This window comes from Pinus tabuliformis, chromosome 6 (assembly GCF_031772625.1).
Source record: "Pinus tabuliformis cultivar Carrire ecotype Pingquan chromosome 6, CPIR1, whole genome shotgun sequence".
NCBI classification, from domain to species: domain Eukaryota; kingdom Viridiplantae; phylum Streptophyta; class Pinopsida; order Pinales; family Pinaceae; genus Pinus; species Pinus tabuliformis.
Window position 1 is genome coordinate 1,903,369,756 of NC_142292.1, and position 23,827 is coordinate 1,903,393,582.

At 41.6% G+C, this 23,827-nt stretch overlaps 1 protein-coding gene across 8 annotated transcripts in view; it reads right to left on the bottom strand.

Annotated features, from left to right (window-relative positions):
• LOC149266798 (biotin--protein ligase 2-like) overlaps nucleotides 1-23,827 on the bottom strand; it is a 259,505-nt gene that overhangs the window by 194,020 nt on the left and 41,658 nt on the right. For 2 of the 8 annotated variants that reach the window (XM_089430972.1, XM_089430958.1), the window contains exon 3: nucleotides 16,823-16,932. The exons of 5 other annotated variants lie outside the window; for them this stretch is intronic. In XM_089430972.1, the coding sequence (XP_089287098.1) occupies nucleotides 16,823-16,863 (41 nt within the window). In that variant the 5' untranslated portion in view covers nucleotides 16,864-16,932. Of the gene's footprint in view, nucleotides 1-16,822; nucleotides 16,947-23,827 lie in introns of all 8 variants that reach the window. One more of the 8 variants, XM_089430965.1, reaches the window with a different exon arrangement.

A 23,827-nucleotide genomic window follows, 5' to 3' on the forward strand; every position in this document is an offset into this window, starting at 1 on the left:
ATTCATTGTCTGCGCAATTCGTACTGCCAACATCACCTACAATTCATATCAATTTGTACATATTCGCGTTTGTATAACCTGTGTGTAACACCTAAATTCCAACAATAGGCAAGATAATATGGACAGTGTCATGTTCTATGGATGCAAAGTGCACATGTTCTACACCAGCTATATTGATTAATAGTTTTTAAATGGTGTTATAGCATTCATAAAGATTGAAGAGGTAATAAGTTCACCAACAATGCGACACTGATATTGAGGATAGGTTAGATCAATTGTTTAACACATTGTCATGAGTAAAGTAAATTCAAGCTCTAAATTTACTTAGTTTAGAAACCCTTCATGCATTTTTTTGATTTATTCCTACCTACTTGTTATTTTTCTTTAACAAGTTATTTACAAAGTAAATACTGAAAATAAACACCAATGCATTCTCAACATATTACAAATCAGCAACTAAAAGAAGCTAGAACAAACACACCACATGACACCATTATTTTTGGACCAATGTCCCCAGAAAAACCCAATGCGGGAAAATCAGTGCAACTATCTGAGGGTTTTCTTATTAAGAAAATATCATAGTACAATCTAGGTGCTGAAACTAGCCTACCCAATAGAGAATTTCCTTAGCAACTATACCTCACAGTTTGAGAGAAATCTCCTGGCTGAAACCCCGGAAAATCCTTCCGGCAGCTCCTCGGCACAAAACTGCTCTGCAACCCCAGCGTCTGCCCAATATGGACTGCGTCCACCCCTCTCTGTCTCATGTGGGCCATGTGTCAGCCTTTCTTGGCCTGCGTCAGCCCCAGGAGGCCTTGTGTCAGCTTTCTGGGCCTCTGCGTCAGACACGTTGGCCTTTCTGGTGCTCTGCGCAGCACTTGGCTGCCTCTGCGTGGCCTTGTGTGAGCCCTTACTGGCTCTGCGTCACTCTCCTTGGCTGTTGCGGTGCTCTCCCGGCACAATCTCTGCCTTCTCTGTTTCTCTATACTCAATGCCCCCCAGCTGCTCTCCCAATCACTGATTCTATCTCTCTTAGCAAACCCCGCTCTAGAGAATAGAATGATTGATCACTCTGGTGTGTTCTCCAAGTGCCCCTCAAGCCTCCTCTTATACTTTTCCTGTTGACATATCAATGGTCGAGATTAAGTCCCTAATCAACGACTAAGATTAGATCTAGCTTGACCCATGTCTTTTGGACCCTTCTAACACAGATTCATATTAATACACATTAATATTTTATTTTCCCTAAGTTTAGACTTAGGGACTCCATTAAAAATATTAATTATTTTAATATCTCCTGATCTGTCTAGAATCTGGCCAAAACCTTTCTAGGTTTTGGAGATCTCATGTGCCCCAACCTCTCCACCAAATTTCGTGGCTAGAGCATATCCGATGCTACCCCAAATCAACACTCCCTCTTAGCGAGGTGCTCTAGCAATACTCCTCACTAAGTATTACTCTGATCATCCGCCATTGGTACCGGTGTTGATGCTAGGCCTTCCTGCCCAACATCCTCTACACTGTTGCATCCTATACTGCTGCCCATGCTCCTGCCACTGCCATTGCTACATCTGTACGACAGCTCCCTCTGCATCTATGTTGCTGCTGGTCCTTTCTCCCTGCACTACAACTCCTCTCATAATGTTGCATCGTGCTGCCCACTGCTGCACTGCAACTCAGTTACTGAGAAGTAAGTAACTGATCTCCCAACTGACCTCCCTGTTAAGCTAGAAACACCAACTGATGTTGAAGCTCGATCTGTCGCTGACAAGTGCTCCCTCTCTCTGACCTTTGCGCTGCTGCAACAACTCCCTGCATCTCGCATCGCTGAACACCTCGTTGTGCCTTCCTGCACTGGTGCAACACTCTTGTGCCTCTCGCACTGCTGCAACCTGCTCGCTCTGCGCTGTCTTGGGATTCCTGCACTGAGCTCTCTCTACCGCTCCATCCGCATCCGTCTCTACCCACTCAGCCAGTCCTACTACTCCTCGTAGGGGCTCCCGTAGCAAGGTCTAATCCAAGAGGTTGGGTACCTCAAGTATCCTGCCCCATTCCCTATAGTCTGCCTGACTACAGCTCAATGCCTCCCCACTTCCGCTCAAGTGGCGTGTGTGCACTCATGGCACAGTTATTGTCTATCAAAACTTCCTTCTCTGCCCGTGTTGGCGCTGCCTTAATCTCGGAAGACTCTCCCTTACTCTTCTTCCTTGGGCACTGGGTCGCATAATGACCCATCTCCCAACGGTGGAAGCACTTGATCTTGGAGAGATCTTTCTTCTTCCGCTTCTCCTACTTCCCCTCAGATGCTAGGGCCACATCCTCCTCCTCCTCCTTCACCTTGATCCCTTTGTTGCTGCTTCCTGTCATCGACTGCTGTCTGATCTCTTCCTGGCGAAGAGCTGCCCACATCTCGTCCCAAGGTGGGAGAGTCCCTCTGCCCAGGATACTCTGGACAAACACTTGCCAATCTTCTGAGACAGCATTCAGGGTTGTCCTCACCATAAGCTCCTAATCCAGCGTCGCTCCTATAGCAGTCAACATGTCTTGGATCTCATTCAGTCCTCCAAGGAAGGTGTCAATCGATTGACCCTTCTTCATCTGATACGACCTCATCTAGTTCTCGAGCAGCATTCTTCTCTGCACAGAAGTATGTTGGTACAGGGCCTTGAGATCCTCCCACATCTCAATTGTCGTTTCCTTCTCGGCTATATGTGGTACCACATGATCCTTGACCCCATCAAGGATAATGCACTTGGCCCTCGCCATCGCCTCTTCGTACTTGTCGTTATCATTGGAGTCAACTAGGATAGCTACAACTTTCAAGGCGAAGTTTTTGACACGATTCCTGTCAAGCACTGATAAGATTTTGGCCTTCCAGACTGCGAAGTTCGATGCTACGTCCAGTCTATCCTGGGCTCTTACCCCGTGTAGTGCCATGACGCTCCTCTACTTCCCTCCTGGAAGTTCTCTATTCAACTCCTCTGAGTCTCTACTTCTCGTCTGGAATTTCTCTTCTGGACTCCCTCTGAGTCCTGATTTCCCTCCTGGAAATCCTTCTGCCGCTTGTCGAGATGCCCCCTACTCTGATCGTCTTGTGCAACTGCACTACTGATCCAGGTTCCTCGGCTAGAAACCCTCAGTAACAACTCCTCTGGCCCTGCTCTGTCAGGTACTGTTCTGACTACAGTACCTCACCAGCTCCACTCTGCAATATTTCTATAGCCTTCTAGACTCCAACAATTGCCTCTCTATGAACTGCGTCAGCCCCTCTGTTGATTTGTGGTAGCATCGGATATGCTCTAGCCACGAAATTTGGTGGAGAGGTTAGGGCACATGAGATCTCCAATACCCAGAAAGGGTTTGGGTAGATTCTAAACAGTTCAGGAGATGTTAAAATAATTAATATTTTTAATGGAGTCGCTAAGTCTAAACTTAGGGAAAATAAAATATTAATGTGGATTAATATAAAACTATGTTAAAATGGTCCAAAAGACATGGATCAAGCCAGATCTAATCTTAGTCGTTGATTAGGGACTTAATCTCGGTAGTTGATATGTCAACGACAAAAGTATAAGAGGGGGTTTGAAGGTCACTTAGAGAGCACAACAGATGATCAGTCATTCTATTCTCTAGAGCGAGGTTTGCTAAGAATCAGTGATCAGATTTGCCGCTGAGGGGCAGTGATTACATAGAGACAGAGATAGTGTCGGGAGATCAGCGCAGGAGCCAGAGAGGGTGACACAGTAGCTGCCAGGGCTCATGCAGGGCCACGCAGAGGGAGCCAAGAGCTACGCAGTGCTTCAGAGAGGCCAGCGTTGCTAACGCAGAGGGCCAGAAAAGCTTACGCAAGGCCTCCTAAGGCTGACGCAGGCCCATTCAGGGTGACGTAGGGCCAGCGCTGCGCAGAGAGAGGCTAACGCAGTCTAGAAAGACAGACGTTGGGGTTTCTGGGGCAGATTGGCGCTGAGGAACTGCCGGAGGGTTTATCCGGGGTTTCAGCCGAGACATCTGTCTCTGACTGAGAGGTACTACTGCCAATGGCATTCTCTATTGGGTAAGCCGAATTTGGCACCCAGATTGTACTCTGAAATTGCTTAATAAGAAAACCCTCAAAAAGCTGCACTGGTTTTCCCGCATTGGGTTTTTCCGGGGACATTGGTCCAAAAATAACGGTGTCATTTTGTGTGCTTGTATTTGTTTCCTTCAGTTGATGATCTGTAATATGTTGAGCATGCACTAGTGTTTATTTTCAGTATTTACATTGTAAATAACTTGTTAAGTAACGAAACAAGTAGGTAGGAATAAATCAGTAAAGTGCATGGAAGGTTTCTAACTGGTAGACTTAGAAACTCCAACATGGTATCAGAGCGTGATTGTAGATCACAGGACAACTGAGGACATCAGCCGAGCGGAGCAATAGCAGCAAAAAACAGTGGTCCCGAGTGATAGAAGTTGTTTCTAACAGAGCAGTAACAAGGGAAGGGTGACGCAGTGCCTGCGTCATCAAGGGTGAGCCAGGAAGAGGCAGCGCAGAGGCTAAGGGAGGCAAAGGGAGACTCACGCAAAACCTAGGAGGGTTGACACAGTTGGCTGAGGAGGCCAGGTTGCTTATGCCGGGATTGCACAGAGCCTAGGAGCTCTCACCTTCAGGTTGTTGGCATTTAGGAGGTTGTGGGAAAGTTGCAGAGTGGAGTTGGTGAGGTACTGTAGTCAGAACAGTCCCTGACAAGGCAAGGCCAAGAGGAAGCAGTTGCTACCGAGGGTTTCTAGCCGAGAAATCCAAATCAGTGGTGCGGTTGCACAGACGATCAGAGTAGGGAGCATCTTGACATCGGCAGAAGGATTTCCAGGAGGGAAATCAAGCCTCAGAGGGAGTCACATCAAGAATTTCCAGGAGGGAAGTAGAAGAGCATCATGGCACTACACGGAGTAAGAGACTAGGGCATATAGGACGGAGCATCAAACTTCACAGCCTGGAAGGCCAGAATCTTTTCGGTACTTGACAGAAATCGTGTCAAGCACTTCACCTTGAAGACGATAGCTATCCCAGTCAACCCAGCTAAGAACGATGGGGTCAAGGACCATGTAGTACCACACATTGCCGAGAAGGAAATAGCAAATGTGATGTGGGAGGCCCTAAAGAAATTGTACCAGCATACTTCTGTGCAGAGAAGGATGTTACTCGAAAATCAGCTTAGGTCATATCAGATGAAGAAAGGAGAACCAATTGACACCTTCCTCGAAGGACTGAATGAGATCCGAGATCAGTTGACTTCCATAGAAAGCAACGCCAGATCAAGAATTGATGGTGAGGACAACCCTGAATGCAGTCTCACAAGACTAGGAGGTGTTTGTCCAAAGTATACTGGGCAGAGGAACACTTCCACCTTGGGATGAGATGTGGCGGCTCTTCGCCAAGAAAAGATCAGACGGCAAACAAAGGCGAGAAGCAGTAGTAAGGGGATCAGAGTCAAAAAGGAAGAGGAGGAAGATGTTTCCCTAGCATCTGAGGGAAAGCAAGAAAAGCGAAAGAAGAAGGATCTCTCCAAGATCAAGTGCTTCCAATGTGGGGAGCTGGGTCATTATGTGACTCAGTAACCAAGGAAGAAGAGTAAGGGAGAGTCTTCCGAGACTAAGGCAGTGCCAGCAAGGGTAGAGAAGGAAGTGGAGACAGATAATGACTGTGCCATGAGTGCACACACACCACTTGAGCGGAAGTGGGGAGAGATCGAGCTGTAGTTAGGTGGACTATAGGCGATGAGGGGCAGGATCCTCGAGGTATCCAGCCTCTTGGATTAGACCTTGCTACGAGGGCCCTGAAGAGGAGTAGCAGGACTAGCTGATGTGGGTAGAGATGGATGCGGATGGAGTAGCAGAGAGAGCTACAATGCAGGAGTCCCGAGACAACGCGAGGCTAGCAGGTTGCAACAGTGCGAGAGGCACGGGAGTGTTGCACTAGTGCAAGATGGCACAGAGAGGTGTGCAACGGTGCGAGATGCAGGGAGTTGTTGCAGCAATGCAGAGGTTAGAGAGGGAGCACTTGTCAGCGACAAAGGGAGCTTCAGCATTAGGAGGGTCTCTAGCCCAACAGAGAGGTCAAAGTTGGGAGATCAGTTACTTACTTCTCAATAACTGAGTCGCAGTGCAACAATGAGCAGCACGATGCAACATGATGAGAGGAGCTATAGTGCGGATGCAGTGTTGGGAGAAAGGACCAGCAGCAGCATGGATGCAGAGGGAGTTGCAGTACGGATGCATCAGTGGCAATGGCAGGGCCATGGGTAGCAATATAGGATGCAGTAGTGCAGAGGATGGTGGGCAGCAGGCCTAACATCAGCACAAGGACCAATGCAGGATGATCAGAGTAATGCTCAGTGAGGAGTATTACTAGAGCATAGTCCTCACTAAGAGGGTGTTGATTTGTGGTAGCATCGGATGTGCTCTAGCCACGAAATTTGGTGGAGAGGTTGGGGCACATGAGATCTCCAATACCCAAAAAGGGTTTGGGCAAATTCTAAACAATTTAGGAGATATTAAAATAATTAATATTTTTAACGGAGTCCCTAAGCTTAAACTTAGGGAATTAAAATATTAATGTGGATTAATATAAAACTGTGTTAGAATGGTCCAAAAGACATGGATCAAGCCAAATCTAATCTTAGTCGTTGATTAGGGACTTAATCTCGGTCATTGATATGTCAACGAGAAAAGTATAAGAAGGCGCTTGAGGGTCACCTGGAGAGGACACTAGATGATCAATCATTCTATTCTCTAGAGCGGGGTTTGCTAAGAGAGATAGAATAAGTGATCGGAGTTGCAACTAAGGGGCATTGAGTACAGAGAGACAGAGAGGCAGAGATAATGTCAGGAGATCAGCGCAAGAGCCAGAGAGGGTGACGCAGTAGTAGCCAGGTCTCATGCAGGGCCACGCAGAGGGAGCCAAGAGCTGCCCAGTGCTTCAGAGAGGCCAGCGTTGCTGACATAAAGGGCCAGAAGGCTGATGCAGGGCCTCCTGAGGGTGACGCAGGCCCATTCAGGGTGACGCAGGGCAAAGCTAGGCAGAGAGAGGCTGACACAATCCAGAAAGGCAGACGTTGGGGTTTTTAGGGAAGATTGGAGCTGAGGAACTATTGGAGGGTTTATCCGGGGTTTTAGCCGGGACATCTGGCTCTGACTGAGAGGTACCACTGCCAAGGGCATTGACTGTTGGGTAAGCCGGATTTGGCACCTAGATTGTACTCTGAAATTGCTTAATAAGAAAACCCTTAGATAGTTGCACCGGCTTTCCCGCATTGGGTTTTTCTAGGGACATTGGTCCAAAAATAATGGTGTCATTTTGTGTGTTTGTATCTGTTTCCTTCAGTTAATGATCTGTAATATGTTGAGCATGCACTAGTGTTTATTTTCAGTATTTGCATTGTAAATAACTTAATAAGTAACTGAACAAGTAGGTAGGAATAAATTAGTAAAGCGCATGGAAGGTTTCTAACTAGTAGACTTAGAAACTCCAACACTCTCTGCCTCACGCTGGCTCTGCGTCACCCCAGATGGGTTTGCGACTTGCGTTAGCCCTGGGATGCACTGCGTCAGCCCTTTGGCCCTCTGCATCAGCAACGGTGGCCTCTCTAAGGCTTTGCGCAGCTCCCAACTTCTTTTGCGTGGCTCTGGCTGGCTCTGCGTCACACTTCTTGGCTTCTACGCCGCTAAAAACAACTTCTGTCACCTTGGGGCAGATGTTTTCTGCAGCTATTGCTCCGCTTGGCTGATGTCGTTTAGTCCTCCTGTGATCTGCAATCACGCTCTAATAACATGTTGAAGTTTCTAAGTTTACTTAGTTTGGAAACCCTTCATGCATTTTTTCTGATTTATTCCTACCTACTTGTTATTTTTCTTTAACAAGTTATTTACAAAGTAAATACTGAAAATAAACACCAGTGCATTCTCAACATATTACAGATCAGCAACTAAAAGAAACCAGAACAAACACACCACATGACACCATTATTTTTGGACCAATGTCCCTGGAAAAACCTAATGTGGGAAAACTGGTGCAGCTATCTGAGGGTTTTCTTATTAAGCAATATCAAAGTACAATCTAGGTGTTGAAACTGGCCTACTCAACAGAGAATTTCCTTAGCAGCTATACCTCACAGTTTGAGAGAAATCTCCTGGCTGAAACTCCGGAAAATACTTCCGGCAGCTCCTCAGCACAAAATTGTTCTGCAACCCTAGCGTCTGCCCAATCTGGACTGCGTCAACCCCTCTGTCGCACGATGGCCCTGCGTCAGCCTTTCTTGGCCCACGTCAACCCCAGGAGGCCCTGTGTCAGCTTTCTGGGCCTCTGCGTCAAACACGTTGGCCTCTCTGGTGCTTTGAGCAGCACTTGGATGCCTCTACGTGAGCCCTTGCTGACTCTGCGTCACTCTCCTTGGCTACTGTGCTGCTCTCCCGGCACAATCTCTGCCTTCTCTGTTTCTCTTTACACAATGCACCTCAGTTGCTCTCCCGATCACTGATTCTATCTCTCTTAGCAAACCCCACTCTATAGAATAGAATGACTGATCACTCTGGTGTGTTCTCTAAGTGACCCTCAAGCCTCCTCTTATACTTTTCCTGTTGACATATCAACGGCCGACATTAAGTCCCTAATCAATGGCTAAGATTAGATCTGGCTTGATCCATGTCTTTTGGACCCTTCTAGCACAGATTCATATTAATACACATTAATATTTTATTTTCCCTAAGTTTAGACTTAGGGACTCCATTAAAAATATTAATTATTTTAATATCTCCTGATCTGTTTAGAATCTACCCAAACCCTTTCTAGGTATTGGCAATCTCGTGTGTCCCAACCTCTCCACCAAATTTCGTGGCTAGAGCACATCTGATGCTACCCCAAATCAACAGGTGCATACACAGACTTGTCCATCCACACCACATTCATCCCACGATCTTGTCCATACATGTGGGTGTGTTTCTATGAAGGCATGCACCCATCCATCTCCCTTTCCTTCCTAAGCAATCATGGATGATGGACATAGTCGCAAAACACTATCATAATCATAATAGTAATCAAAGAAACTAGTTAATTCTCAAAATATAAACAAAGACATTTAAGATGAATGTTAGATAAAATAAAAAGTATTTGTATACTTATCTCGGGTTAGAAATAAAGTATAGATTTTTTTGCGAACACATTGACTAGTAATCTAATTCTTAGTAATAGCAAAATATTTAATATAATAATATTATTTAAGTCATTAGTTTTACTACTATTATATTAATCACATTATCTAATTATAGCATTGATACTAGCATATTATTATATAGTAATTTATTAGATAATTATTGTAATGGCATTTAGTTTTGAACAAAAACAAGTGTGTGGATAATTCATACATAACATAATATGTGTTTGAGTATGTGGGTGTATGTGTGTGCATGTGTGTGTCCCTGTGTGTGAATACACACATATCCTGGGAATACACTTCATCCCACCCTCAAGCCCACATGCGAGGGTGAGATTGTTAGTACCTTGCGAGCCCCAACAAATAACAATTGACTCGTGAAGGGCAAAATCAACATTGACTAGCAAAAGGCAAACATGTCACAAGCAAGAATTGAACTTATATGGAAACGATGGCATGTTTCCTCTTAACCAGTTGTGCTAGAGCCAATTGACTTCTATTTGATGGACATGGTGGTGAGCTTTGACCCACTTATGTGTACATGAATCACAAGATCAATTACTATAATCTCTTTGGATGCATCTATTGGGATCCTACCTAAGGGTGTACTCGGGGGTTGAAGGGCACATAAAAGTAATGGTAGCGTAGTTATGGTGGCCACTAAATGTAAAGTAAATTGGGCCCACTATCTTTGTCATTATTAAATAAGGCCCACTAGGCAATTAGCATGTAATAAATGTAATGTGTCCTCATTAAAGAAGGTCCACTAAGTAGTTAGCATTTGGCTATGATTAGGGTTTTGTAGCTATCTATGAATAAGGATGGAGTCCTTATGGAACTTGTATTGGAATTTCACTCATCAAAAGGTTACCCCCTCAAAAAGGCAAGTGAACAAGAGTGGATTTCTTCCATGAAATGATCATTGTATGGTGTTGCCCTTGTGTGTGCACAAGAAACAAGATCATTTAATACAATCTCTTTGAGTGTAACCACTGGGACCTCCCTCATGGTGTAAGTGCGGGCCAAAGGGCCCATTATGGTAATAACAGTGTAATTATGGCGAAAATTCAATGTAAGGTGGATTGGGTCCACTATGTTTGTTATTATTGGATAAGGCCCACAAGTAAGTTAAGCATTGAAGAAATGTAATGTGACCTCATTAAAGAAGGTCCACTAGGTAGTTAGCATGAAATAAATGTAATGTGACTTCATGTAGGAAGGTCCACTAGGTAGTTAGCATGTTGATTATAATTAGGGTTCTTTCACTAGCTATAAATATAGATGGAGCCCTCCTTGTGGGGCATGTATTGGAGTATATTGTATTAGATTTGATTTCATCAAGAGGTTGGCCCCTGGAAAAGTGAACAAGAGTTTATCCTTCCATTAAAGAATCATTTATGATGTTGCCCTATCTTAAGGATTTTGATATTGAATAAAGTGTTGAGCATTTTTTATATCTCATTTGTGATTCAAGGGTTAAGGATCATAACAAGTGATGCCAAAGCTCTTTCTTGGCCAAGAAATTGGAAAAAATAAAAATCCTTTTGCACATTTTCAAGGGAAAACTCAAATCCATTTTTTAATCTTTTTGTGCAAAATTTGAAGAGACTAACTGAATATCTAAGTTTCTCTCCAAAAATACCCAATTTTAGAATCTATAGAAGAGAGAAAAAAACAAGAAACAAAAAAAAAAGCATTCCAATCAAAGTCCAATAAGTGAAGATATTGCTGATATGAAATCAGCGATTTTAGAGTTTCTCAGTGATGGACATGTGTATTACAGAGCAGCTATCTTTCGACAAATTTCCTAAATTGCAGCCAAATCAATGCCAGTGGATGAAACATTTTAGAAGTGGTGATATTTTAGAAATTCTTATTAGTATTAAAAATGTTAGGGCATTTCAAATTTTTTATCTCAAAACACTAAGGAAACGAAAGAATGGCACTATGGGAACATAAGCATACTTTGATCCAATTATGTAGCCAAGCAATGGTATATTGTAACCGAGCAGTGGCAATGTGTACCCCAAGTGATGGCATCCACAAAAAAGGTTGAGGTCACTTTTGAAGAAGTTACACTAGCTGTCAAGGAAGGTAAGGAGATCTATGAGATTGGAAAAAGACATTCTTTTATCAACAAGTATACTAGAGATATACATGTCTGGTAAGATTTATATGGAAAGTTGTCATTTCATGGAAGGCAACTACTTTCACTATTTTCAGGAGTCTACCCTACTATATTAAGAGAACATTAAGGGAAGCTAGGAAGCAGGTTATGACTAACAATTTTCAGCTTGCATATTCTCCAACGATGGTGCCCCTTACAAATCCAAAACCAACCTTCTACAACAATGTGAATAATCTTTTGGGCAATGATGGTTCTATTTATTTGGATCCACAAGATCATGGTGGGAATTTGAAGCATGGTACTTAGCCATTCATCAGGCTTAGGTGTCATCAATTGGGAATTGGCATCAACACTCATATATGCGACCCAAGTTTATGATGAGCTTCTGAACCTACTTCAACATTGTGATAAGTCCTTATACATGGGACCTTTGATCCATATACTATTTCAATCTTGCAATCAACATGCACACATGGGACCCTACTTTATGGTCGTACATACTCACTAAAAGTGTTGAGGGCAATGCTTTTCAAAGGGGGATAGAATGATGGATCCTCCCTAGGTGTATAATGGACAATCGAAGGGCCCATTAGAGTAATAATGGTGCAGTTACGGTGGTCATCGAATGTAAAGTGGACTTTGTCCACTATGTTTGTTATTATTAAACAAGGCCTATTAAGCAATTAGCATGGAATAAATGTAATATGGCCTCATTTAGGAAGGTCCACTAAGTAGTTAGCATTTGGTTAGGGTTAGGGTTTTCCAGATAGCTATAAATAAAGATGTAATTCTTATAAAACATGAATTAAAATATATGTTAGACTTCTGTCAAATCTAGCACCCGATAAATTATTAACCTAACAGATTACAAATCTACTAATAATTGACACAATTAGGTTCTTAACTTAGTTAAAGGAAGCAAAAATAAAAGAACCAATCTCATAAAAACGAACACACAGATTTTGCCCAATCAAAGTTTTTCATTAATAATCCAAGCTTACTTGGGCTCCCATACTGGGATAATGGCTCAACTGAGGAATTACTTACAACCCTAGATCTAATCCGGCCAATCAACTCCCCTTAGTTGATCAAAATCTCCTTGTTGCCCTTCCTTAGACCCAACACTCATTGAGAAGCCTCTCTCAAACTTGTGCTACTATAATGGGTCTTTTCTATCTCTCTAGCCCTGCTTTTATAACTTTACATTGAGCTAAATCCCTAACCCTAATCTCCAAAGTGATTAACGGTTGAGATTAGATATCATCTCACTTGAGATCAAGAACTGAGATTAAAACATATTCACTAAAGTAATTTACTTTTCCTAAGTTTCTTTACCTCAATAAACCAACATAAAAATATCTGCTTTTTTCAGGTTAGACTTTGGATAAGTTACATTAGCAACTTGCTCACACTATAGCGAGTACCTAAGGAGACTATGGGTGACTTCTCCATACATAAACACCTAGGCCCATGTGGAAGTACTCAACCGAGCTACAAACATCAACAATCCCTTAGAGAGGGAGGTATTTCTGCCACCTGAAATTGATTTCAATCCTACATTTGTTGCCTTGGTTGCTCCCTCTAAACTAGAAGAAGCTTTCCCTGCCCTTCAGTCTAGAAACATCCTCGAAATTTGATTGCCCTTGGCCTGGTTCCTAGAAGCCCCCTGCTCATGAGTATCATGTAAGATCATCTCAATTCCAGGAGACCTTGACAGAATGGGATAAATCTGTCAACTTCTCCTCCCGTCCTGAACCTAAAAGGTAACTCCCTCTAAGGTGCTCAACCTTCAAAGCTACCTGCTCTTTGTCATTACTCTGCTTCCTACCATTACTTGAATAGGATAGCCTTTAGCCTATACAACTTGCTCTCTAACTACAATGACATGGCCACCATATGAGCTAGATACCCTGGGTTTGATAAGTGCTTGTCCATCATGGAATGCTACACCAAACCCCTTCTTTTCAATCATCGAGACTGAGAACAAACTCCGCTTGAGTTCTGGCACCCATAGCGCGTCCTTCAGTTCCATCTTGCCTCCTAACTCAAGTTGGGATACCATTGTTGCAACCCCCCTTACGGCATGCTTCGTATCAACGCTTAACTTCACATCCAACTCTGAGTCCCACTCGGTCAGGGTGATGAAATGCTCTCGTGCTCCTATCATATGTCTTGTGGCTCCACTATATCTAGTAGCCATGGACTCACTAGTAATGTGCTAGGGAAAAATTAGGAAACAAGTCCACATTTCGTCTCGAACTTCCTGGCAAACTCCTCTTGATTTTCTACCAATACAGCTACAGTTGGATACGTGCCCTTCCCCCTTTCTTCTTCTCCAAACATTGTGAAGCATAGTGTCCAATCTTATGTCAAGAGAAACACTTGACCTTAGTCAAGTCCTTCTTCTTCTTCAGCTATGAAGCTAACTCCTCACTCATGATTGGGCTTTTTCCTTTGCCTTTTGCAACCTAAGCCACATTCTCATCATCTACTTGCTTGCTAATTTTTCCCTTTGATTGTAACCTGATTTCCTCTTATATGCAGTCATCCCTGAGCCTATCAAATGTAGTAGTTTATCTCGAACACAGACTCTTATGACGGATCCCATGCCTCTGAGGGTTAATTTTTCTTAGGGCTATATTGTTCTTTGCTTTGATAATTGCATTTCTTCATTAACACATTACATTCACCCCATAACATCATTACATTATCGAAACTTACATCATTATTCAGCAGCATATGCAACTATGTAGAAAGAACAATATCGTCATCATCAATGCAGCGAAACATAAAGGAACAATAGAAGAAAAGCATTCACACATAGAGACACTAGGATTGGTCGGAGACCAAGGCAAAACCCGCTATGGGGAAAACCCTTTCAAATTCTTCTTATTAGATCGTCATCAAATGATTTAGCAAACGAGAGTACAATGATCCATATCTTCATCCATACAACTATTCAGCAAAAACAACTATATGATATCCATGAAATGAACCCAAAAATGCTTATACTCAAAATTTTGATTATGAAGCCTGTAATGAACTGTCACTGTCTGCGGTCAACTATCGAACACTGCGATCACTGAGCGAAATCTTCGAACAACTAAAATTCCATCATTTAGGTCCCGGTCGCACGGAGGAGGAGTCATGCGTGTGACTAGGAAGCTTCCAGTCGCTCTCTAGAGCCTACAAGCGAGCGACTGTAGTCTGCAACTAAACTTCTGAAACCCTAGGCGCCAGTCGCATGGATGGAGAGTTGTTCGTGCGACTGGAAAGCTCCAATCGCATAGATGAGATTCTGTGCAAGCAACTGAAGTCGACTTCTTCCTTTGTTGTGCCAGGGAATGAGGCTCAAAACCCTAAAACTGAGATGCAAGCTTCGAACCCTGCATTTTCACCTCAGAGCGAACCCATTCCTCCACGTCCTGCCTCAGACCTATGCGAGACAAAACCAAGAAAGAGAACAGAAGAATGTCTCATGATGATGTCCAAATGAGGTAGAAGTCACTTGTATTTATAGCCTTCCAAGGGTGGCCACCTTGCTTTAGGTCCAACCTTATCAAATATCCACATGTGAGCTTTTCTTCATAAGTACACTTTCCCTTATCCAATTTGAGTGACCTTTAGGTCGATTTTGGTCCTCTTGAAAAGAGGAATTCAATGCAATCATTATCTCCATCAAGCAAGTTGTCCAAAGTGGAACTTGACTGTAGTTTCATATTTTAACACTCCCTCTCAGCTAGGGAGAATTCCACCTGCATCATGTCACTTGTATCCTGTCATCAAATCATATCCAATCACAAGTATCTCATCATCACGTATCATCATTGTTCATCTCAATTCATCTCTTGCTTATTCCTGCTTATCTCTTGATTGTCCCTGCTCATATGCTGAACATTCTTGAATCTAAAAGAAGAAGAATTTCTACATCGGAAGGCAGCTTAATCTACCACCCTCTATCCATCGGGCTACTACCCAGAATCTCTGCCAACGGGCTACTACCAGGGAATAACAGCGGGGACTCAGATCTACGACCAGCATCAACATAGGAGAGCATATCATCAGGGAGCACATCTCGACCTAGAACCACATCAGGGAGCATATCTCAACCCAGAATCTCATGGGGGAGCTAAACATCTACGACCCCACATCGAGCAATAGGTGATGTGGGGAGCTATTACTCAATCCATCATATTGCCTATCGATCTTCCCAGCAATGACCCTCAATAGTCATATGGTAGAACACCTACATCATAATCCGAGCTTAGACGAGATACCCGACTTACCAACAGGTAAGGATCACACGCCTCCAAGCCTCCTCAACCCGTTGGCCAGACGAGGAGGGACAATCCCAACAAGACCTGCCTGTGGGTATGATACTAACTGGGGTATACTCTACAAAGACCAAGATAGGGTGAGCTACTACTCCAACCCTATGGGTAACAGATAGGAATGATACCCTATTGTCCAGAGTTCCCTCAACCCCAAGAGCCCTCTATCTCAATTCCACACTCTGTGAGCTCAAACAGGGGAGGAAGAGTTGGCTCACTGTCCTCGATCAGCAATGCTCTCTGTAAATCCACATAACATAATCGTGCTCATGTCTGGTAATCATCATGTCTCAATAGCAGTTGTCTCTGTTTCATACAGGACATCAAATCAAATATCATATTAGAACAAAAATATACATATATATATCACAAAAAGGATACCATAGTCATCCTCCCTCTCAAAGAGGTGCCAACCACAAGCCTAAGCTTGTCTCGTACATCAGCATTGTCTTAATATATGAAGGTGTCTCAATCTCAGCTATATGCAAGATTTTCTGCCAATCGGTTCCCGTTCTTTGTCATCGCAATGTGTACATGTCATATCCAAAACATTCACAAACAGCTTCTCCAAACAGCGTCTTCATCCTGCATCATAGCTAGTCATGCTAGCAACATCATACTCAACCTCGATCGTGCTTAAAGCTACGAACTTCTCATCCAAAAACATCATGGTAGATCTCATACTAAGGCAATGCTCGTCAATAACGAACTAAACATCATCAGTGCATCCATGCAGTGACATATCATAGGAAGAATGTCAAAGATGGATCATCCCATGCAAATCTCTCGAAGGGTGCTCGATGGCAACTCTATGTGTATGAAGCGGCTCAATCACGAACCAACTAAGGTTCTACGCGCACGCACACACACACACACACACACATATATATACGGACGGGTGCTCAAAACGTAACATCATTGCTTCAATCAACTGTCAGTTGCCAACTTCTTGAAATTCAATCGGAGTGTCCAAGGATTTACATTTCCACTTTCCAATACTTTTTCAGTAGCTTCACAATATAGATTTTCCTTTCCCAACTTCAGAAATCGATTCATAATACCATGATTCATTATTTCGAGCTTCGGAAGCCATCTCTCTCTTACTTAGATCATCAAAGGCTTATTACCTGTTAGGAGTAGACCATCAGTATATAAAACCAAAATCAAAGACATACCTTGGACCCCTTTGAAGTAGAGTTTTGGATCGACATATCATCCTGGCTTCACTAGATAACTATCAATGAGGACATATCTGGATCGAGGAGCTTGCTTCACACAATGCTTTCTGCAAACATAACACTTTATCAAACCAATATGCTCAGTCTTACATAAACCAATATTACGAAATCAAATCAACTAAGTCAACTTATCAAAGTTTAGAATATAGATGCCAGATCATAACTAATATCAAAATCATCATAGTGACAGGTAGAGTGACAGGTAGAGCGCTCATCAAGTCATCTATTATCATGCCAACAAGTTGTCATTTAACTTATCAACCCAAGCTTCATCAAGTCATCCTCATGATCATAATACAAGTCAATAGATGCAAATGCATATACTAAAAATAGGTTCCATCCATTTATTGTGAGATTACTTCACACTGAATCACAACTGTCAATACGTTAACCATTGTGCTAAGAACAAGGAGGCCAATACACAATCATTATCAAATACCAATATTAGTCACTGAAAGTCACTATGCCCATATAGCATTGTCATCAAGGCAAATCATCAGTGGTCAACTCAAATCATTAGTCATCAGGTCAAACCTAAATGTGCTATCATAGTGAGATCTATAGTCCAGAACATATCTCAATTATCAAGTCAAAGTTCTTAAGTCATTATCATGTCAAAACTCCAAACACTGCTCATCTATATCAATCAGCCAAATCTAGTCAAACTTTTGCAATACAAATTTCAATGGTTAAATCATAATGACATATCTATATGCATATCCCAGTCACCTGCAAACACAAGTTCAGTGTTCATATTCATATTATTGTAAACATTCAAACTTCCCTGCTCATAGAACTTTCTGTTGTTTGCTTCATGTTTGTAGGACTAACATCCTCTAAGTGAACATCTGATTTCATGCACAAAACTTCATTTTTGTGTGATGCAAGCACAGTCGCACCCATAGGCCTTCTTATGTGCAGTTGGGAGACTACAGTCACACGCATAGGCTTGCTTCTGTGCGGCTTAGAGCTGCAGTCACATCTTTAAGCTTGCTTCTATGCAACTGAGGCTTAGAGTAAGGGAAAACTCTCTCTCCTCAAATCAGATTTTGCTGCAGATCAACAATGTCAGATATTTGTCTCTTCATGTTCATAAATCTTATTTCAACAGCAAAGAATATATATAATGCCAATGGTAATGAGAGTAAGAATCCTATAGAGAGATTCTCCCTCTGAATGGGAATCCACTTCGGTCATCTTTATTCAAGTCATCAACTTGTCTATAATGCTATCATGCATCAGCAGATCAGACATATATCCATCATGGTCATAACATGTTAGCATCAACTACTTCACCATCACATCATGACATCTATCTTTCATCAAGGGTTAGTGTCAAATAGTTAATAGGGTATATGTCATATAACTTAATCCATCAAGTTAGGGCATTCAATGCCATGATTACTAAACACATCAAAACATAACCATGCTCAATGAAAGATCCTGAATATCAATCTCAGTGTTATACTTCTATCATCATGGCTACCATGGTTTTCACAAACAATATCAATAGTATCAAGTTACCATCTACTAGAATCAAGGTGCTAGCCTACTTCATGGGATCAAGATATCCAAAATGATAGATGCTAGCCAATAAATCCAAGATCAATATTTCCAAATTGCTCCATAGGGTCAAGAAATTCATTATGTCTAAAAGGTAAGATACTTGTTCAATACCAAGTGCAACATTTCACCATGAATCCAAATCACTTTCATATGCATGCATGAGCCATTTGAGAAGGATACCTTTTCATCATACCTTAGGACTTACCTTGCAACAATATTGCAGTTGAAACATAACTTTGAAACAATATACCATGCATATCTTGTAGTATTCAAATACCTGTGCACCTTCTTATAGGCAACTTGTAGCGCTTTGTCACCTTTTCATCAGATGCCTCTTCCTACACTAGCCATGATCCTCAAGAAGGATCCACTTGTCATATCTCATCAAGAAGTTAGAAGCATCCAAATACTCAAATATATATGCAGGAAGCATAAGTAATAATCAAAACAATAATCAAATCCATAAGTCTAAACAAAAGTAAAGACATAAAGAAGCATCATAAATTGAAAATTACTTATCTTCAATGAGAGGTGATCATCTCCCTCTTGAACCAGCCTTCAAGAGCCATCATTGTCCATTGTCCATATAACAATGTTGCTTTCAATATTTCAACCAACTCCATCAACAACAAGGCCTAATAGAAACTGTCCCATCTAGGGCTTCATCAATTCTGTCACAAGTGCTTGAACATCTTCACTTTGACCATGTTAGGGTTTCTAGATTTCATATCTCAAATCTTTGCCATAAACCAAGGTTCCTCTCAAACCCTAACCTCATAATATCCATCAGACCCTAGTACAAAAATTCTTCTTTTTATTAGAACGTCATCAAATGATTCAGCAAAAGAGAGTACAATGGTCCATATCTTCATCCATACAACTATTCAACAAAAACAACTATAAAATATCCATGAAATGGACCCAACAATGCTTATACTCAAAATTCCGATTTTGAACTCTGTAATGAACTGTAACTATCTGTGGCAACTGCCGAACACTACAGTCACTGAGCAAAATCTTTGGACAACCGAAATTCCATCATTTAGGTCCCAGTCATAACAAGGCATGTGTACAACTGTGAAGCTTCTAGTCGCTCTCTACAGCCTCCAAGCAAGTGATCGTAGTCTGCAACTGAACTTCCGAAACCCTATGCGTCGGTCTCACATATGGAGAGTTGTGTGTGTGACTGAAGGCTCCAGTCGCACGGAGGAGGATTCATGCATGCAACTGGGAAGCTTCCTATCGCTTTCTTGAGCCTACAAGCGAGCGATTGTAGTCTGCAATTGAACTTTTGAAACCCTAGGCGTCGGTCACACGGATGGAGAGTTGTCCATGCGACTGGAAGGCTCCAGTCGCACAGATTAGCTTCTATGCGAGCGACTGTGGTCGACTTCTTCCTGTGTTGTGCTAGCGACTGAGGCTCAAAACCATAAAACTAAGATGTGAGCTTCGGACCCTACAATTTCACCTCAGAGCGAACCCATTCTTCTACGGATCTGCCTCAGACCCGTGCGAGCCAAAACCAAGAAGGAGAATAGAAGAATGTCTCATGATGATGTCCAAATTAGGTAGAGGTCACTTGTATTTATAGCCTTCCAAGGGTGTCCACTTCGCTTTAGGATCGACCTTATCAAATATGCACATGTGGGCTTTTCTTCATAAGTATACTTTCCCTTATCATATTTGAGTGCTCTTTAGATCGATTTTGGTCCTCTCGAAAAGAGGAATTCAATGCGATCATTATCTCCAACAAGTGGGTTGTCCAAAGTGGAATTTGACTGCAGTTTCATATTTTAACACTGAGAACCCATTCAATACCACATTACTAGTTCTAAGACTTCTACCTTTTCTCCCACTGTTGCAAGTTGATCATGAATATGCACAATCTTCATCAAATAACTCATCACTGAGTCAGATTTGGTCATCTGCATAGTCCTTGCTCATAGGCCTGTGCAAGAGTACAATTGATCACAACCCATAGGCCTAAACACATAGGCTTGTGCAAAAGTACATGTCGAGCTACAAACATCACCAATATATTGTGTTGGAGCTTATCTCAACAAAAGGTTGCCCTTTCGAAGAGGCAAGTAAATAGGAGTGAACTCCTTCCATAAAAGGATCATTGTATGGTTTTGCCCTACCTTAATGGTTTTGATATTGAATAAAGTGTTAAGCATTGTTTGATATCTTGTTCATGATTCAATTTTAAAGGTTAACAATTGCAATAGCAATCACATATTTGACCACCACCTCCCAACCCCATGAATCTAGGAAAACACCTCATGGGAATTGAACCTTACAACCTAGTGAATATGAATATATACATACAAACACACACACACACACATGCACATAAATGACATCCCTAGTGTGCCTAATCTAAGAGGATCCAAATTAGGCCTATTGGCACAACACTAACAAAATGACCAGCAACATTGGAAACAACTAGTTGAGTTAAACCCTTGGATTATGAATATCTGTGTGAATATATGCTTCCACACATTTGTTATTGTAGGAGTTGTCAAAGTCAATATATATAGTGTACACATAGGGAGGGCCATGGAAACATGTTGTTAAGGGAGCAATATTGACATATGCTTCCACACATATGTTGTTGCAGGATCTATCAAAGTCAATATATACATGACAGGAGGACCACGGAGAAGCATTGGTAGGGCAACAATAGTGCCAAGAGAGTGACTAGAAAGGGAAAATGCCACGAAGAGACAACCAATTAGAATGAGGCCCAAAAAATAGATATTTCAAATGAAAAAGCATAAGGGACAAATTGCCAAATTTACATAAAATGTTATCCCTTCTATCAAACCAAGGGGAACCAAAAAGGCCATACACAATACTCACCAAGCAATAAAAAGCCAAGAAACTTGGCCTTCTCAAAGCACTTCTCTAATCCAAAGGGTAGGTAGTCATGCACTCCTAAACACGAGCCTCATCCTCTAAGATTTAGTAAAGAGAGAGGAATATGCCTATATGGAAATTGATACAATATAATAGAATGGCATCACCTTATTTGAAGAATCAAGAAATGTTGATCAATAATCCAAAGGAATCATAAAGTATTATACAATACAACGCATAAGTAGAAGCGGCAACTATAAAGAAACATATTATGAAGCAAACAACCCACAAATTGATTTGAAGACAAATAAAGACCCGTGCTCTATTTCTTTCATCTTGAGAAAATAGATTCAATGAAATGAGCACACTTCTTATCATGGAACAAACCAGGTTCACTATCCTGTAAAATAGGATCAGCTAATATTTTTGCTAGAATAAGAAAGCGTGCATATGCAAGACTCACATCAAATCATAGTACAATGAACACTACAATAATGAGTACTTTTACAAACTTCTAGATTTCAATGCCAGAGAGTTCCATGTGAAGCCATGTAAGAACAAGGAAGGGAAAAATCTCAATGGATCAAAACCCTTGCATGAAATAGTGAGATCCTCCCTAGGGGAGTAACAAGGGATCGAAGACCTAATTAAAGTAATAATAGTGTAGTCACACAGCCATTCAATGTAAGTTGGACTAGATCCACTACATTTGTTAGAAGTTAAAAAAACATTGACTAGTTAGTTGAGTGTTAAATACATGTAATGTGGCCTCATTAAGGAACATCCACTAGGTAGTTAGCATGTTGGTTATGATTAGGGTTCTCTAGTTAGCTATAAATAAGGATGGAATCCTCCTTTTGGAGCATGTATTGGAGTATATTGTATTAGTACTTAACTCATCGCGAAGTTGCCCCATTGAAGAGGCAAGTGAACAGGAGTTCATCCTTCCATAAAGGGATCACATACGATGTTGCCCTACCTTAAGAGTTTTGGATACAATCAAGTGATAATACTTTCACTACAAGTAGTATTAGAGCTCTTTTGGGCAAGAAATTTGAAGATTTAGTTTTTCTTTCTGCAGATTTTCCAAGGAAAACTAGGGCCACAACACTCAAATTCATTTTTGAAACTTCCCATGCAGAATCTAAAGAAACTAATTGCCTATATGAATTCCTCTGAAAAAGATGCACAATTTCAAAAAAATATTGTTCAAATCAAAGTGTGGGAAATAAGGATATTGTTGATTTAAAAACATATATTCAAGGATTTTAAATGATAAGCACATGTATTGCAAAGTAAATATCTTTTAACAGGGCATCCAAATTGTAGGTAGACCAATTCCAATAGATGCAAAGTGAAAATTTCAATCTATCACAGCAACTGGAAATTATTTTCCTAGTTGTTAATTTATTTGCAATTTGCTACAGCAAATACCAAATAATTCACACTGTGATTTTCACAAACAAACTGCGGAAGAAAAATAGCGCTGGAATTTGAGAAAATCTAGCACACACATATAAAAATATGACACCGTTATTTTTGTACAAATGTCCCCGAAAAAACACAACTTAGCAAAACCGGTGTAGCAGTTGAGGGTTTTATTATTATGCAGTGGTGAAATCTGAGTACAATCTATGGATGTCCGACTAGCAATCCAAACAACAAGAAAATCTGGCCAAAATCATCTAAGGGAATTTTCCTTCCTCCACAAGCAATCCTGGGGCAATTCTACCTCAGAAAACTCGTCATCCTAGACCCTTTGGGTCAACTTCTGAGCAGTGCTTGCGCAGACCCTTGGACGTCTAGCCCAAAACTACCTCTGATGAAGTCGTTTTGCTTGTCTCTGCTGAGGAAACTGATTCTTCGGCCCTCTAAAAGACTTTCCCAGCCTCTGGAAGTTGAATCGAACTTTCCTCCATCCAAATCGAATTGCTCTTCTGAAGCAATTGCGTAGTCCTCTACGCTGCCTCACTGGGAATAACTCGGCCTCTTGTTGCTGCCTCTATGGATCTGGAAAACTTCCTCTGGATCACTGTCTCTGCCACTCATTGATTCTACCTCCTCACTGAAGCTCAAACTCCAACAATTGACTGCTACTACTCTAGAAAATCGAGTTCTCCTAGTGTATCTCGTGCGTTCTCCAAGTGCCCATCGACTTCTTATAATCCTCTGTTGGAGCACCAACGGCCAAGATTAAAACTTAATCAAGGGCTAGCATCATCTTGAAATCGATCTTTGTGAGTTTCTAGACTATTCTCACCTTCACTTAATTAATTCTGATTAATTAAACATTTTCCTAAGTTTAGACTTAGGAAAAATTAAAAAATAGGTTAATAATCTAATTAAGTCATCCCTAGGTGGAATTTCAAGAAACGATTTCTGAGTTTTGGAGATCTCATGCATTCTAACCTCTCCACCAAATTTTGTGGCTAGAACACATCCGATGCTACAAAAACTAACACAAATTGGGTGCAACATTTCAAGATTGTAGTCATAATAACAATTATGATTTGCAAT